The sequence below is a fragment of the Copadichromis virginalis genome, linkage group LG3 (genome assembly GCF_057382275.1).
Source record: "Copadichromis virginalis isolate Kocher_CV1m ecotype Utaka linkage group LG3, C_Virginalis_male_GT1.1, whole genome shotgun sequence".
Classification (NCBI taxonomy): Eukaryota; Metazoa; Chordata; class Actinopteri; order Cichliformes; family Cichlidae; genus Copadichromis; species Copadichromis virginalis.
This window is the reverse complement of record NC_140620.1, coordinates 50,825,781-50,844,300: the sequence shown is the minus strand read 5'-3', so window position 1 is coordinate 50,844,300 and position 18,520 is coordinate 50,825,781. Positions and strand designations below refer to the sequence as shown.

The 18,520-nt window shown below is 41.3% G+C and overlaps 2 protein-coding genes across 3 annotated transcripts; both read left to right on the top strand.

The window, feature by feature from the left end:
* Positions 1–2,364: 2,364 nt before the first annotated feature.
* Positions 2,365–4,039, top strand: LOC146715154 (uncharacterized). Its single transcript, XM_085452789.1, has 5 exons — positions 2,365–2,403; positions 2,766–2,896; positions 3,274–3,351; positions 3,460–3,513; positions 3,743–4,039. Exons 2-5 carry the CDS (start codon positions 2,768–2,770, stop codon positions 3,938–3,940), a joined length of 459 nt encoding a protein of 152 aa, XP_085308915.1. The 5' UTR covers positions 2,365–2,403; positions 2,766–2,767; the 3' UTR covers positions 3,941–4,039.
* A 7,604-nt stretch (positions 4,040–11,643) lies between these two features.
* Positions 11,644–13,455, top strand: LOC146715153 (uncharacterized). 2 transcript variants are annotated; one of them, XM_085452788.1, is made up of 4 exons: positions 11,644–11,742; positions 11,994–12,145; positions 12,572–12,625; positions 12,789–13,455. In XM_085452788.1, the coding sequence occupies exons 2-4, from the start codon at positions 12,017–12,019 to the stop codon at positions 13,077–13,079; spliced, it is 474 nt and encodes a 157-aa protein (XP_085308914.1). In that variant the 5' UTR covers positions 11,644–11,742; positions 11,994–12,016; the 3' UTR covers positions 13,080–13,455. The 2 variants fall into 2 exon arrangements, with proteins under 2 accessions (XP_085308914.1, XP_085308913.1); XM_085452787.1 differs by having other exon boundaries at positions 12,000–12,145; positions 12,789–13,454.
* The last annotated feature ends 5,065 nt before the right edge of the window (positions 13,456–18,520 follow it).

The window sequence follows — 18,520 nt, the reverse complement described above, 5'->3', positions numbered from 1 at the left end:
ATACTGTGACTGTTCAAATATGTCCGCCCAAAAGAGTAAAGCATTGCATGTTGTTCTAAACGCGTCTGTCAATTTCAGTTTCATTTTTGGAATGTACTGTAGTATTTGTACTTACAGCAAATGAAGAGTTGTTTGTTTCCTATAAAAACAAGTGTAGAAGAAAAAGACAATTTAACCCTCCTGCCTTCTTGGGACCTTTTTGTGCCACTGCTATGTGTTAAATGGCTGCCATTTCCACTGTGTTCAGTGGAATATAACCAAACTTGCCACAGGATAGTTTTTACCTGTCAATGTTAATATTCCAGTGTGAATTCCTTAAATCAGCCTAAAATGGCTGAGCAGCAGAAATCCCCACACCCATCACCCTGGGGACCATTTTCTGCCCATTGACTTCCATTATAAACGCTATTTTTCAACCCCAAATTATCATCATATGATTTTATTTTTTCTTCTTTTCTTGGATGTCAATGAAGACTCAGGGCCTTGAAGTTTTAATTTTTAAATTGCAAAAAAAATGCAAAAATAATAATGGCAGGTCAAAATGTATGTTGGTGCCAATCTTCGGTCCATCTAAAGGCCTACTTATAATGACAATCACATATTACTTCAACTGGTTTTTTGTGGAAATATTTAGTTTCGTTTTTTGGTTTTTGGGGCTTATAACACAAGGGCGCTCATGTAATAACACTGGGATTTGAAGGGTTAAAACAACGAAAATATAATTAAAACTTTACATGAATATTTCAGGGAGAAGTAGTTTTACAAGGTTGGCTAATTTAAAGTGGAATAAAATATGGATATATGGTCTTTTTATGGCGTGGCTGAGAATGGTCCCTAGGGTGATGGGTGTGAGTTTTTTAAAGGATGGCAGGAGGGTTAATACAGTTAATCGCTGTTGTGTAATTATCCACTTGTAATTTCCTTTTATGTTGGAGTCTTTTTCTGCTTGGTGTGCTACTAATGTAGGCATGAAATTCTTTTGTTAGTACATAGTGATAAACAGCAGCCTTGGGGAAAAATCCTAAGGTTAAGGAATAAACTCAAAAACAAGTATTCCTTAAATGATATATTTCTGTCCTCATTGCCAGACACTAACCATCACTCTTTGGTTGTGTGGTTCAGTGGCAGATGTTCAATAAATAAGATAGAAAGACACCATTAGAGTCTCTCAGTCCTTATTTGTTGTAGATTTCCAGAACATTTGGCTTTGTTGGCAGGATCACTCATGTGACTGCTTCTGGGTTAGGTGTCAGACAGTGATCTGATATGAAGTCCGGTGCTGGCGATCAGTTTGAAGTCACTGCATATCCAGTGTTGCGGCCTCAACTGACAGGACCCAAGCCGATAGTTTCCATGTCCCCTGAGAGTGCTGTGCTGACAGAGCCTGAACTTGGGGATTCTCTTGCCTTGTGAGTAGAACGAAACAAATGAAATGAAATGAAATGAAATGAAACAAGCTTTATTGGTCACATACACAATCATACAGAGTACAACATAATGTGAAATGTGTCTTGCCCGAGCTGCGCAAAGGCTGCAGATGTAGCCGCGCCATTCCAGGGCTTGGTGTTTTTTTGGCATGGGGGGCCTAGCCAGGACCCTTACTGGATACTGGGAGGAAATCGAACTTGCGACTTCCATTCCAAAGGTGTGTGGTCTTACCACTACACTATCCAGCAGAGTAGATTCTGAGGGTTCAACACTGTTTGTGAAATCCAAGCCAAGACTACTGTCACCTATGGATTTCCACCCCCCTCTGTCATTGTTTATCACCTTCCAAATCATCTCGGGTCTACTTTGTCACCAGTCTCCAATCTGTCTCTGTTGGTACTCCCTGAGGGACTTCACCTTCACTGCTCCTGGTGTCCTGAAGGGCTCTGTATTCTCAATATTCCCAGCGACTGTCAGCCAAGCCCCCTGAGGTGTTCTGTTACCTTTGCCTACATCATCCTGCTGCCCAGCCTCTGCAGGGTCTCGACCATTTGCTTCAGCAGGTTTTTGCTGTCGCGGGCAACTCTCTGCTCTCAAAGTTGAATCCTTCTGAATCAACTGACTTTTGACTTTTGGAGTGTTTCTCACTTTGATGGACAGTTCAGGATACTGTGTTAAACCTAGCTGAACTGTGGCAACAACATATGTGTCATTTACACTGTATTTGTTTACATTTTGGAAAATTAAATATGAGGAATTACCTATCAACATTTACTGTTTATTGCATAGTAGCAGAACTACTGAGTTTAAATCTAAACGCATTTTTAAAACCAAAGGAGTCTAAGGTAAGTTTTGAAAACAAAAGTGAAAGGGCAGCTCATAACCAGAGTACATAAAGCATTTGCAACGTGTCATCTCATTGTTTTCATTCGTCACCTGTACAGTGCAGCAGGTCTTCTTCCATTCACCTGGCAGGTAAGCTCAGCATTGTACCTTTGGGTGTTTTTTTACTGAATACAATCAAGGATTACATTACAATTATTCACTTGCTTCAAAAATGGGGTGCAGTCAGTTGTAATCTTCCTTTGGTGACTGTGATGAAACAGGGATGAGGGGGAGTTGGTCTGCTATGAGTTTTCAACTAAACAACGTTAATTTAGCACATAACGCAGATTTAATTGCGATATTTGTCAAATCTGTTACTCAGTGAGACACGCCGTGGTGTACATGAACCAGAGGTAGACTCACTCGGTGGAACAGACTGGGCCAGATCTAACCAGCGCAAATTTAGAATTTGTCTGCCACAGTCCTTAGTGATATTGTGTTAATTCTCACAGTGATGGCAGAAGCAGCTACCAGAACAAGAGGGCGAGTCTGTGTCATCACGTGCTTGTTTCTCTACGTGTTACTGGCGATCTACTCGATACTGTGCTTCATTTGCATCGCAAGCTGGGCCAAGAACAAACTGGTAAATTTAATGATTATTTGCACATAAACACTGCAAATAATTGTTAACTGCTGAAGTGTTTCTGGACTTAAAAGGGGTTTTCATAGAAGCTTAAGCAGCTGTTATTTTATGTATTCCAATATAAATGCTGAGTGCAAAAGAAGAAACAGACACAAAGTGGGTCCAAGTTGCTCACAAGCTAACTTTGAAAGTTTGTCATGTGTAGGCAGTTAGAAAAAAATATATATATAAACTATCAATAACTATATTTCAGATTAAAATATCTATCTGTGATACATTGACAGTCATGCAAATATTATGACTACGGTCTTTTCAACACAATATACTGTAATAAATTTAAATGTTTCAAAAAATGTTATTTTATTGTTTTTCATTAGGCAGAAGAAAACTATAAAAATGCAGCCATCACAAAGCTATTTGAATTCACAAATTCACTTCCTAACAAGAACCAGCTGGTAAATTAATATTTTCTTTCATTATTATTTGTTGCTTCCTTTAATTCCATTGTGTTGTTGAGCAGCTGGCATTCTCACTATGCTCTGCTTCTTTCTGCTAAACCTCAGACAATATTCAGGAAAATCCTCCAGACAGCAGTAGAAGAAGAAGAGAGACTGAAGGTAAGTCAGTCAGTCTCCGTGTTACTCACATGTTTGCTGAGAAAATATGCAGTTTGAGTAGATTCTAAATTATAAATTAAAAACAGCACTGCATTTGACATCAGCATACCTTTAATGTGTTACACCACACACTGAACTGTAACTCATGTAACTATTGAAAACAGCAGCACCTAAAGGAGAATGTAACATGTTTTAATTCGTGCTAAATGTTTTGTTTTGTTTTTTTCAGGCAGAAGACTACTCCTACATGGTAACTCTCTCAGGAGTTTTTGATGAAAAAGTTGATCTCCTTACTCCTAAACTGGAACTACTGGAAACATTATCAGCTGATTTTCCAGAACTGCGGGAAATAATTGCAATTGGGACGCGATTATTAAAGAATCTCAGAGCTCACTTAGACATGAAACTGATTCTTCTGGAAGATTAGAGGGTGCAGAGAAATGAATGATGAGCTTCATAAAACTGTCAAACAACAATCTGATTTTTTTTTTGTTCCCATCTGTATCCCTGTACATCTGTGTTGTGCATATTCAGTTTTTGTGAAATTACATTTCATGAAATTCAATTTTCTTAATTTTTTTGTTTTTCTTTTTGTCCATCCATCCATCTTCATCCGCTTTATCCGGGGCCGGGTCGCGGGGGCAGCAGCCTAAGCAAAGAGGCCCAGACCTCCCTCTCCCCAGCCACCTCCTCCAGCTTATCCGGGGGAATACCAAGGCGTTCCCAGGCCAGCCGAGAGATATAATCTCTCCAGCGTGTCCTGGGTCTGCCCCGGGGCCTCCTCCCGGTGGGACATGCCTGGAACACCCCACCCAGGAGGCGCCCAGGGGGCATCCTTGTCAGATGCCCGAACCACCTCAGCTGGCTCCTTTCGATGTGGAGCAGCAGCGGCTCTACTCTGAGCCCCTCCCGGATGGCCGAACTTCTCACCCTATCTCTAAGGGAGAGGCCAGCCACCCTTCGGAGGAAGCTCATTTCTGCCGCTTGTATCCGCGATGTCGTTCTTTCGGTCACTACCCACAGCTCGTGGCCATAGGTGAGGGTAGGGACGTAGATCGACCGGTAAATTGAGAGCTTCGCTTTTACACTCAGCTCCCTCTTCACCACAACGGACCGGTGCAGCGTCTGCATTACTGCAGCTGCAGCCCCAATCCGTCTGTCGATCTCCGGCTCCCTTCTCCCATCACTCGCGAACAAGACCCCGAGATACTTGAACTCCTCCACTTGGGGCAGGAACTCATCCCCGACCCGGAGTGGGCACTCCACCCTTTTCCGGCTGAGAACCATGGCCTCAGATTTGGAGGTGCTGATCCTCATTCCCGCTGCTTCACACTCGGCTGCGAACCGTTCCAGTGCGAGCTGGAGGCCCTCACCCGATGAAGCCAACAGAACCACATCATCTGCAAAAATCAGAGATGAGATTCTGAGGCCACCAAAGCGAAAGCCCTCCGCCACTTGGCTGCGCCTAGAAATCCTGTCCATAAAAATTATGAACAGAACCGGAGACAAAGGGCAGCCCTGGCGGAGCCCATCACCCACCGGGAACGAGTCCGACTTATTGCCGGCAATGCGAACCAAGCTCTTGCAACGGTTGTATAGGGATCGAATGGCCCGTAGCAATGGGCCAGACACCCCATACTCCCGCAACACCTCCCACAGGACACCCCGAGGGACACGGTCGAATGCCTTCTCCAAGTCCACAAAACACATGTAGACTGGTTGGGCAAACTCCCATGCACCCTCAAGTATCCTGGAGAGGATAAAGAGCTGGTCCAGTGTTCCACGACCAGGACGAAAACCGCATTGTTCCTCCTGTATCCGAGGTTCGACTAGCGGACGAACTCTCCTTTCCAGCACCCTGGCATAGACTTTCCCAGGGAGGCTGAGGAGTGTGATCCCCCTGTAGTTGGAACACACCCTCCGGTCCCCCTTCTTAAAGATGGGGACCACCACCCCGGTCTGCCAGTCCACAGGTACTGCCCCTGATCTCCACGCAACATTGCAGAGGCGTGTCAACCAGGACAGCCCTACAACGTCCAGAGCCTTCAGGAACTCAGGGCGGACCTCATCAACAACTGGGGCTCTGCCATCAAGGAGTTGTTTAACTGCCTCTGTTACCTCGCCCCCGGAAATTGGCGGGTCATTCCCCTCATCCCCAGACTCTGCTTCCTCCTCGGAAGACGTGTCAGTGGGATTAAGGAGGTCCTCGAAGTATTCCTTCCACCGCCTGACAATTTTCTCAGTCGACGTCAGCAGCGCTCCGCCAGCACTATACACAGTGCAGGTAGAGCACCGCTTTCCCCTCCTGAGACGCCTGACGGTTTGCTAGAATCTCTTCGAGGCAGTCCGAAAATCTTTTTCCATGGCCTCTCCGAACTCCTCCCACACCCGAGTTTTTGCTTCAGCCACTGCCCGAGCCGCATTCCGCTTGGCCTGTCGATACCTGTCGGCTGCCTCCGGAGTCCCACAGGCTAACCAAGCCCGATAGGACTCCTTCTTCAGCCTGGTGGCTCCCTTCACCTCTGGTGTCCACCATTTGGTTCGGGGATTACCACCACGGCAGGCACCAACCACCTTGCGGCCGCAGCTCAATGCAGCAGCTTCGGCAATGGAGACGCTGAACATGGTCCATTCGGACTCAATGTCCCCAGTCTCCCTCGGAATGCTGTTGAAGCTCTGCTGGAGGTGTGCGTTGAAGATCTCGCGGACTGGGGCCTCTGCTAGACGTTCCCAGCACACCCTCACTACGCGTTTAGGTGCACCAGGTCTGTCCAGCGTCCTCCCCCGCCACCTGATCCAACTCACCACCAGGTGGTGATCAGTTGACAGCTCAGCCCCTCTCTTTACCCGAGTGTCCAGAACATATGGTCGCAGGTCTGCTGATACGATTACAAAATCGATCATCGACCTACGGCCTAGAGCGTCCTGGTGCCACGTGCACTTATGGACACTCTTATGTTCGAACAGGGTGTTCGTTATGGCCAAACTGTGATTAGCACAGAAGTCCAATAACAGAGCACCGCTCGGGTTCAGATCAGGGAGGCCGTTCCTCCCAATCACGCCCCTCCAGGTCTCGCTGTCGTTACCCACGTGAGCATTGAAGTCTCCCAGCAGGACAACAGAGTCTCCAGGTGGAGCACCCTCCAGCACCCCCCCCCCCCCCCCCAGGGACTCTAAGAAGGCTGGGTACTCTGAACTGCCACTCGGCGCATAAGCGCAGATGACAGTCAGGACCCATTCCCCGACCCTAAGGCGCAGGGAACAAACCCTCTCGTCCACCGAGAAAAACCCCAACGTACCGGCAGCAAGCCAAGGGGATATTAGGATACCCACCCCAGCCCACCGCCTCTCACCAGGGGCAACTCCAGACTGAGACAGAGTCCAGCCCCTCTCCAGGAGACTGGTTCCAGAGCCCAAGCCATGTGTAGAGGTGAGCCTGACTATATCTAGCCGGTACCTCTCAACCTCACGCACTAACTCAGGCTCCTTCCCCACCAGAGAGGTGACATTCCATGTCCCTATTGCCAGTCTTGGCAGCCGGGGGTCAGTCCGCCAGGGCCTCCGCTCCTGGCCGCCACCCGGCACACAATGCACCCGACCCCTATGGCGCCTCCTGCGGGTGGTGGGCCTTTCTTTTTGTTTCCAAGTAAAATCAAACATATTCCTTCAAATAATACATATTTAAATTCTTTTAGTTAATGTTTGGCACATTTTTTACATTATGACATCCTTGACCAATGATTCTTCAACTGTAAATCAAGTGTGTGCTTAAAATATTACACATCATTTTACATCCTAAATACTATTTCAAGTCTTGAGTAGTGCTTAATAATCCAGGTTAGGAAATCTCTGCTTTGGAATCTGGATTATATTATGTGCAGATTTAATTTCCCCAAGCACAAAAGCTTAAAAACAAGCAAACAACAACAAGAAAAAAAGCAAAAATCAAAACAAAAGGCAAACAAACTGAGGATTCACCTGATGTGTAGACTGTGAATTGGAAATGCCTCTGATATAACAAATATAATGAATGCATGCAGCTACTTTTTATACAGTGAGGTCTTTACGTTTTGTATTGTGCTTGTCTGCATTTTGTTGTTTTGCCTCCATGTATTTACGATTTGAAACCAAACAGTCAAGATGTGACTAAAGTTTAGACTTTCAGCTAAAATATTATAATTTTCCTTAATTTTCCCTGTCATAAATATTAAAGAGGTTAGCATTACTTCTCAGTTGCAGTGAATTGATATGAGAAAAAAAACTGTAGAAAACTAAACAGAAGAAAGTAGTAGAGAAATAACAATTGAACATAAAACAGTGAGACACCCACTGCCTGATCAACCCTGGCAGGGCCTCCTTGAATGAGGGTATCTAGTGATAATGGCCGAAACACCCGATGAATCCAAGGTCCACTACTGACGATGTGTCCCAAATTATAATATGATAATCTAGATCAGATCTCTAATCCCTTAACCTAACCAAGGAAGGTAAAAAAAAATGGCAGATTAGCTTGGTTAAAAGACCGAAACACCCTGAGAAGTTGAGGCACACAATGATGTGTCCCGCTGGTAAAGTTTCTGGGCTGCCTTTCCTCATAACAGTCGTCCCTCAAGACTTTCTCCATTTAAAGCAATGCATTATCAGGGATTGTAACATCCAGTCCTTTTACTGAATCACCCTGCACAGCGCCACTCTCTTAGAAATTATACATGCGTACAACAAAATGGTTTTTTTAACTTTTGTTTTACATTCAAATTCAGACCCAGGATGTAAAGCATGAATAGTCAGAGTTTTATTTTAAATAAAATGCCACACTGATAAACTTTCCAATGCTTGAAAGTTTGGATGGACATATTTGCATACCTGAGAGCTGAGTCTGTTTCCAGAGTCAAGTTTGTGATTAAATCTAAGTGATAATTACTGCAGATGTAACACTTAATCTAGTTCCAATCATGAAAAAAATATTCAGTATTAAAAAATGGATGTGAATATTAGTCAGTTAAAATTAAATATCTGTGTTATGTTAAAGGCGACCACAATACCAGGAAGTTGATGTTTGCTGTTACTGTCAACATCATATTTAAATATATATATATATATATTGAGACAATTGAGAGGGTGCCTGATAAAGTACGACACCTGCTGGTCACTTTTTGTAGTTACTCTTGTGCTTGTTTTTTCCTTTGATTTCTTTCTAAGCGCAGACTTTACCGTCTGAAGTAAATCAAAGGGAAAACTTACCAGTCCAATCATTTTGAAAATAGATTGTGCTCTCTCAGCGTCACAACCAACTTTTTGTTTCAGAAAAACAGTAATTCAACGAGATAATCAGTACATGTACAGACTTGCTCAGTTAACATCTATATAGATGCTTTCCATGTGTAACTGTCACACCATGGCAGTGAGGGCAGATTTTGGTCTGATGAAACATTTTTGATCGTCAGAACATAGAGGACATACAGTGCATTCACGGCGCTTCACTTTCACTTCCACATTTTGTCATGTTAAAGTCTTATTCTAAAATGGATTCTATATGTTATACCTAATAATGACAAAGTGAGAAAAAGTTTGCTTAAAATTCTTGCAAAGCTTTTTTTTAAAAAACTACAATATGCTGTAAAATGTACACAAGTATTCTTAACCGTTTCCATTACACTCAATACTGAGCTCATGTGCATGCTGTTTCCACTAGTCCTCTGTCAGACATTTCTACAACTTGATTGAATGAATAGAACAACTCTATCTGTTTTCCTATTCATTCTATTTCCGGACCCATTTGTTACTGGTCCCCACACTCACACCCCTGGACCTCTTCGTGGGGACATAACAATGTGAGGGCTCGTCCGGGATATAAATTGAAGGAACAGTGATTAAGTTTTGGTGTGTTTGCCGGTCGCTTGTTTAGTTGTATTGTATCTGCTATGCTCTCTCTCCAGTTAGCACAGGGGAGTGCCAGATCAAGCTGTAGCCCCATCAGTGTCTACACCTGTTGCTCAGGGGCTGTCTGAGACAATCTCAGGTCAAGCGTGGCTAAGCAGCGACTAAGGAATATCTTGAAACGAAAAGGGAGATAAAACGATTCCAGAAAAGCTGAGATGCTGTGTAAAATGTAAATAAAACATTGTTGTTGTTCTTTTTCAGTCTTTAAAACATAGTTATAACTTTTTAATAAGCAAAAAAGGAGTGTCAGAAAGTGTTTTGCATCTCTTAATATAATCAACAACTTTGTTTTTCAATACCAGTTGTCAGCCACTGAAGTGGATTAGCTAGAATATACATAACCAATTTAAATATTGGTATAAACATTTTTTTGTTTGTTTGTTAAACATTACTTTTGTAATGTAGTGCCTTCTGCACTCTTTCACAGTTTTTTTTTAATTCTGTTTTTGTCATTTAGGTAGTTTTGTGTACTCTGCTGTACTCATAAACGTGTGGCTGGAAGGCCTGATTCTCTCTCAAAAGATCTCAAAATTAGTTTATTGACTTTTATTCTATTGGAGTCAAAAAGGGCACTCAAATAAACAAGAGGAAAAAAAAAAGACCTAATTCTGTTGGACAAGAGAGTTTATAGAAGAGCAAGGTCAAACTTGGAGCCAAAGGAACAATGCCTCACACTTTGTTAAGTCATAGCACACAGACTCAACAAAAGACAAAAGACAAACTCTCACATTCAGACTGTCTGGACTCATTCTAACTCTTACTTAAACAACAGGAGCCATTTCCCTCCTTTACTCTGGAACAGTTTAACATTATTTAATCCTTGCATCCATGACTTTGCCCATGCCTGTGTTTGATCTTGGCAACTTGTTCACCCCTAGGTGGCACTATGTCCTTCACTGCCACCATCCTTGTTCCCTGTGCTTGCATCTATGTTCCTTCTATCATAACTCTGGGATTTTGTTATTCTATTAAAACTTTTCTGAGGGCTTTGTTGTCCTCTCGCTTGACTTTGAATTCAAGGATGCAGACAGACATTTCACTGCTTCTTACAAAGTATTTACAAACATGCTGCTTTAATTACGCATGCTCATAACAAACCTAAACGTGGGATGAATTATATGAGGTATACCAACATGTGTGTAACTTATTGCAAGTGTTATAATATTTTTCAATGGGAGTTTGATTATAAGATATACTTCAAAACACTCATGTAACTTAACTCCAGTGATTGCCTTTTCTGTGAGTGAGGCACTCTATATAATTACTTCCCAATGATTTAGTAGATATGTGGATTAAACAATGATGAACAGTAATTATTTCCCAAACATTACACACACATACTAGGAAACTGACTGTGAGACACACACACCTACACACACACCTAGTTATTGGCATTTAAAGTTATTTGTTAATCAAATGTGAAACCCTGAGCTTCAAATGCAAATATGGAAGAAGTCTTATAGATACGAGAAAACACAGTGCAACACACCTAGAAACAAATTACCCAAGCACACACACAGGAGAGCCAGTATTGGCGTGCCAGTGTAATCTATTAAAGCATATTGTGATGCCACCTCTTCATTTTTTAAAAATGTATTACATTCCTTCTTGAGTGATTTTGCACTAATATTCGAGTCAACAAATACTGTGATTTACAACAAAAACCAAAAAAAGCTGCTGATTTTTAAATTTAATTATTTGTATGTATGTGTAGCTCTATTTATATGTATTATATTAAAACTTATGTGATGTGTATGTTTAAAATAACTCATTACCGACAGGCAGAGGTAAGAAGTAACAAAGTACAAATATTTTGTCTGTAATTGAGTAGTTATTTTTTTAGCAACTTTTCACTTTTACTCCCTGCATTTTAAAATAAATCTCTGTATGTTCTACTCCTTACATTTACAAAACAAAAAACTTTTTGAAAGCAATTTCACCACCATCATGTGTCAAATAAATTTCTCAGCTTCAACAATAAGTTGATTCTTCAGATGATGTGGCAGCAGTAAATGGGCTAGGGTGTTTTTTAAGCATTCGCGTTTTGCATTTTCACATAGAATTCCTGTGAAGTAAAACAGACATATATCTGTGAAACAAAAGTGAAAGCCTGACGTAAAAACGCAAGCGAAAATAATAGTTTTATCACCTCAGTTGACATAATACGAACAACACTGGAACACACCCACACACATGGAGGAAATGGGAGGTGGAAACAGCAGTGTATATTTAAAAGGACAAAGGAGCTCTGGTCATTTATTCATTCACCAGATTCTTTTCACGTTACAGGTAAGTCTGAAAATTAAAACTGATCATCTCATAGTTTATTTTAAGACTTTTAGAAAATGATTTGAAAATTTTACAAAATGTGTTGCAGTTCAGTAGTTTCAGCATTTCTTTGTAAGTTGTGTGTTCTTTACACATCTTGATGTTTTAAATCTTTTGATTTAAAATAATAATGAAGCTAGAATTTAAAACTCTCCAGTCTGGAAACGTATTATTCACCTCTTTTTCCTAACACTTGTACATTTTCTTTTTAGAAACAGACTTAAACAGAACAGTGATGGCAGCAGCAGCTTTAGCCTCAAGCAGTGGAGTGACTGTTTCCCGCACCACCAAAAGCCTGTTTCTCATGTTCACCCTGCTGTGTCTGGTTTGCCTTTCAAGTGCCCTGATAGACAAGGACCAACTGGTACATTCAACATTGCTCAGTCAGCAATTTTACACTTAAGGACCACTAGTTTTTGCTTAATATTCAGTGACTTTATTGAAGTAATTTGCAAGTCAACAGACTTTGCGAGTGACCACAAATACATTTTCTTATGAAATGTGTTGGGTTTTTTTCATTTCTTTATATGTTATTCAGACTTTTTGACATTTCTATCTGATTATAACGAAAGAAACAGTACAAAAATAAGCAAAACAACAACACAAAACTGTTATATTTCAGACAGAAATGGTGTAGGCCATTTGTGCACCAAAGCAGCAATGTAACAGAAAACAGTGTTTCATAATAACACTAATATCATTAGTATTTGTTACATTATGCACTATTTTATAACTTCAGCCATACATCTATTGAACAATAACCATCTCAATGGTCACTTTGGATTTTCAGGAACAACTCAGAGAAACCTATCAGAAAACACGACAACAAATAGAAAAACTGAAGGTCAGTACATGTTTCTCACATACTTGCCAAACATTGTCTAAGAGTAGTGCTGTATTAGAGAGCTGTAAAAGTGATTTGTTTACATATTAAAAAAATTATAATGTGGCAGTAGTAAACTGAATTTGTGTAATGTTAATAAAGTGATTAAATGTTATCCTATTAGGCTGAGCATGAGGAAGAAGTGGCCTCCACTACAGAGCTGATGACTGAATACATGAGCTTTATGGACCCGATGATCGCACTGATGAAGAAAACCATGCAAGCATCACGTGATGCTGATTTTCCTCCACTAGATAAATTTATGGAGAACGTTAAGAATTATGTGAAGCAAACAGAAGCTTATATTAACAGGAAGCACGAGGAGATCGGCGAAAAAATTGAGGAAAGTGAGAAGAAACTGGGAAAAACTAAGAAACTTATTGAATTTCTTGAGGAACAGGAAGCTGATTTGTAACTTAAATGTCAGTCTTTTTTCTTTTTCTCTCCTTTTCTCTAATAGAATCTATTTAGTTCCCCTGTCATATAGTACTTTGTAAAACTATGGTTTAACTTTTTCTGTCATCCTTCATTACAGTTTGACATAAAGTAACCTAGGATTTTGCTATTAGCTACAACTGTTCAGAGGATATTATGGGAGTACATCTGTGGTACTCCCATCTTTTTCTGACATGTCTTGTTTTCAGAAGTGGAAGCAATGTTTATATAAATTGACACATAATAAAGACATATACCGACTTTTAGTATTGTTTGTTGTCAAAATATCTACAGTGGTGTGAAAAAGTGTTTGTCCCCTTCCTCATTTACTAGTGTTTTAGCACATTAGAATATTTGTCACACTTAACTGTAGCTGTTTCAGATCATCAAAAAAAAAAAATTAGACAAATGCCACTTGAATAAATGGTCAAATGATTTAAATGATGACTCCTTTAATTAAGGAAGAAAAGTAATCCAAACCAGCCTGGTCCTGTGTGAAAAAGTAATTGCCCGTCTTGTTAAATCGTGATTTAACTGTGATTAAATTAGTTTAGTTTCACTAAACATACTCAGGCCTGATTGCTGGCAGACCAGTTGAATCAAGAAATCATTTGAACAGTACTACTCTGATAAAGTGAAGCAGGTTAAAAGATCCCTAAAAGTACCGCATCGTGCCATGATCTAAAGAAACAAACTTCACACGTCTCATGTCAGAGTTCATGATTCAGCAATAAGAAACAGACTAAAAAAACTCAAAAAAATGCAAAGGCTTGTGTCACATTTGTGAGACACGCAAAAATAAACAACTTTTTCTTTTATGTAATATCCCTAGCAACTAAAATGCATGTAATCTATTTACAAATTATGTAACATATAATCCAAATTGTCCATTCATCCATTCACTTCCACTTATCCTGTTCAGGGTTGCTGGAGCCTATCCCAGCTGTCATAGGGCAAGAGTCAGGGTACACCCTGGACAGGTCACCAGTCGAACACACAAAGACAGACAACTATTTGCACTCACTTTCAATTTAGATTAATCAATTAACCTATCCTCACTAAGCACACATCTTTGCACAGTGAGAGGAAGCTGGAGTAATCCCACACAAACACAAGGAGAACATGCAAATTCCACACAGAAAGACCCGAGCCTGATGGTGGAATTGAACTCAGGACCTTCTTGCTGTGCAGCAACAGTGCTAACCACCGTGCCACCCAAATTGCTTGTCCACGTTTGAAATATCTAAACAATGCATTTATCATTTAGTGCATTCTAAAGTTAACTTATACTAGTAGAGTTTTTTAAAAAGTTTATTTTTCCAAACCACATGTGAAACCCTGTGCTTTGAGTTATTGTATGTCACTTGTTTTCCATGTTGAAACTATTTCAACTATTTCTGCCACTGTAACAGGGGGGGGGGGGGTTGAAGATCAGAACAGAAAAGAGAGTAAGGATGAGCCAGCACTGGAGGACCACTCACATTGTGTGTGCCATAGGTTTGAGTCAGTCTGCTATCATCTCTCATCTGCTATCTCAGGATGGTGGTGTATGAGAAGAGTCTGTTTGTCACCCTGTTATTTACATGTCATTATTTTTTTCTTTCTACTCTGTCTCCTTTTACTCTCTTTGATTCTTTTAATTTCTTTCTCTTCTTTCTTCTTGCTTTCCCCTCAAGCCTCAGTGGTCTGATCAGATTGCTTAAGCTAACATAGATTTAGATTTGCAATCTGTTGCGGATTTCAGTCTTTCAAAGATGTGTAAGACAATTTAAAGAAACCTTCATTTATTCACAGAACAGATGCATTTATCTAATCATGTACAGAATATCTTAACAATTTCTTAAAAAGAAGACAAACCCTATAATTTATACCAGTTTCTATTATCTAATATAGAAGACAAAACTTAGTTATTCATGTATAGACCATTTTCATAGCTGACATATAGAAAAGACAAAAACAGGAATGTATTTATGGTGTAGAGATTTCAGAAAAAATATTCTGTTTGGGAGCAGTTCACTTTCATGCCTTACCAGGACAATTGAACCTATGCCAGGTCAAGATGTCTGTCATTAGTTTTGTCTGTCGTTGACATAACTAACAGAATATCAACATAAAGTAAATGTTTTTATTTTGTATTATTTTATTTTACATTTACATTATTTATATTTTCAAATATTGTGATAGTTGTATTTAAATTGTATGAATGTATTCACTACAAGTTTTCAAACCTCCAAAAATAATTCATAGTTTTAAAGGAAGTTCTAGTAAAAGGGGTGCAGCAAAACTCGTCCAAAACTCAAACATGGCAATGGTGGACAAGCGGGGCTAAAAACTTTTAAATATTACTGTTTCTGGGTCACAAAATAAACTTTTAAGTTATTTTCAAGCGAGAATGTAGCTGTGTAAGCTTCAAATATCTGCTCGATTTATCAAGATATCATATATTTCCAAACGTGCTCCGACATTTTCGGAGACGTATGTGACCCACCAGCTCCACAGCAGATAGCGAGGGCGAGGATCACTAGAGCCGACGAGAACAGCGGACTCCCGGCACATCGTTTTCAACTACTCAGGTTAAACAAACCCCAAACCCCAGCAGCTGTCTATTGTATTGAGTGTCCACTAAAATAAAAATAAAAGTGTTCTAACATCTCACCTGCTTGTTTTTATTAAGACATACAAGTACACTATTTTTATTAATAGAGATTTCGCTATTGAGGTTAAACATGATTTATAAGTCACTTCTAAATGTTAATGTTAGGTTTATTTCAGTGTTTTATTTGTTCCTGAGTAAATCAGTTTGGCTGTGATTAAAGTTAAGCTTCATAACATATTTCTTACAGTTAAATTAAGAGGGGACGGCAGTAAAAACTCCGGACTTGTGACATCATCAAGTACGTTGGTGTTCCAATTATACAAATCGCGAGTCCGTGCTCGTGTTCTCGGTAAGTCCGTTCTCGCCGAGAACGCGAGTACGTACTTGCGTACTTAGAATTGCGAAAGGGCCAGTGAGTGATTGAGTGATTCGTTTGCTCTATGATTCAGTACAGAACGGAGGGAGTGAGTAGCTCAAATGTGCTGTTAGCATGTTAGCAGAGCGATGCTACTGTGAACCAAGGAGCTATTGTCTTGATGTGAGCTTCTACTCAGGGTATTTTCTTCCAGTTCAGAGCAGAAGTTTTTTTGTTAAGATACTGGATGTTGTGTTTTTCTCCACAATTTTAATTATAAGCTAGGTATATTGCTGCTAACAGCAACAGGGATGAGTCAGTGAGTCAGTTGGGCTTGTGAATCATGATTCATGAGTCAGTAAAGTGATTCTCGAGTATTGAAAGATTTGTTCATGATTCGCGCATCACTAGTATACTGCATGATGCTGTAGATGCAGCAGCAGCAACAGTTGGAGATGTAGTAGACACACTGGCATCTTTATTACTATTCTGCCCCTCTGTTGTTGCTTTACTGGGTTTCTTTGGCTGGCGCATTTCTCAGGTTTCCCAATAGTGGGCAGTATTACCCCTTCAGTTTGTGGTTTCTTCTTTAGTTATTTGGTGTGCACTACACTACCCCCTTTGGTGATGTGTTGTAAGCAGCAGGCAAAGTTCACGCAGGCAGTGTGAGAAAATCAGTGTTGCCAACTCAGCGACTTTGTCGCTATATTTAGCGAGTTTTCAGACCCCTTAAAAAAAGACGTGAAAGCGCGTATGGCTTTTACTCTCAACAAGCAGCGGGTGCTGTAACGCAGTCAGTTCTTCTTTTACTCTTATGCTGTTTTGTGGATCACAAGGTTTAAAACTACTTATAAATCAGAATCAGAATCAGAATCAGAATACTTTATTGATCCCTGGGGGAAATTATTTTTTGTTACAGTGCTCCATTTTAAACCAACATTAAGACAAGACAGACAATACGCTAACTAAGAATAGTACAATATATACATATATATACATACATACATACATAAGTCACTTATAAATAAATAGTTGGAAAAGAAACACGTGTAGTTGTAGCAGCAAACAGTGTGTTAAGTGGATGCGTTGTACAGGGAGATGGCCACAGGCAGGAATGATTTCCTGTGTCGTTCAGTGGTGCTTTTCGGTAATCTCAGTCTCTCACTGAACGAGCTCCTGTGACTGACCAACATGTCATGGAGTGGGTGGGAGGTGTTATCCAACATTGTCTTTATCTTGGACAGCATCCGCCTCTCCGACACCACCTTGAGGGAGTCCAGCTCCATCCCCACAACATTGCTGGTCTTACGGATCAGTTTATTAAGTCTGTTGGCATCTGCGACCCTCAGCCTGCTCCCCCAGCATGCAACAGCATAGAGGATCGCACTGGCCACCACAGACTCATAGAAAATCCTCAGCATTTTCTGGCAGATGTTGAAGGACCTCAGTCGCCTCAAAAAATAGAGACGACTCTGGCCCGTCCTGTAAAGCGCTGTGGTGTTTTTAGCCCAGTCCAGTTTATTGTCAATGTGTACTCCAAGGTATTTATAGTCCTCCACAATGTCAACACTGACCCCCTGGATTGAAACAGGGGTCAAGTGTTTCCTGGTCTTCCTGAAGTCCACGATCAGTTCCTTGGTCTTTGCCACGTTGAGCTGCAGATGATTCTGCTCACACCACGTGACAAAGGAGTCGACCACAGCCCGGTACTCTGTCTCATCATCCCTGCTGATGCATCCAACCACCGCAGAGTCATCAGAAAACTTCTGAAGATGGCAGGTCTCTGTGCAGTGGCTGAAGTCTGTGGTGTAGAGGGTGAAGAGGAAGGGGGAGAGGACAGTCCCCTGTGGTGCCCCTGTGTTGCTAATCACCTTGTCAGACACACACTGTGGGAGACGTACATATTGTGGTCTTCCTGTCAGGTAATCAACAATCCAGGACACCAGAGAAGCATCCACCTGCATCGCTGCTAACTTATCACCCAGGAGGGTCGGCCTGATGGTGTTGAAAGCACTGGAAAAGTCAAAAAACATGACCCTCACAGTGCTCGCCGGCTGGTCCAGATGGGTGTAGACACGATTGAGCAGGTAGATGATGGCGTCCTCTGTTCCGAGACGAGGCTGATAAGCGAACTGAAGGGGATCCAGATGTGGTCTTACTATGGGTCGCAGCTGGTCCAGGATGAGCCTTTCCAGGGTCTTCATGATGTGGGAGGTCAGTGCCACGGGCCTGTAATCCTGGGGGCCACTGGGACGAGGCGTCTTTGGTACAGGGACGAGGCATGATGTCTTCCACATCACCGGGACCCTCTGCAGACTCAGACTCAGCATAAACAGTTTATGAAAGACTCCACACAGCTGGGGGGCACAGGCCTTGAGGACAAGGGGACTCACTCCGTCTGGTCCAGCAGACTTGCCTGAGTGAAGTCTCCTCATTTGCATCTGAACCTGGTATTGAGTGAAGGTGATGG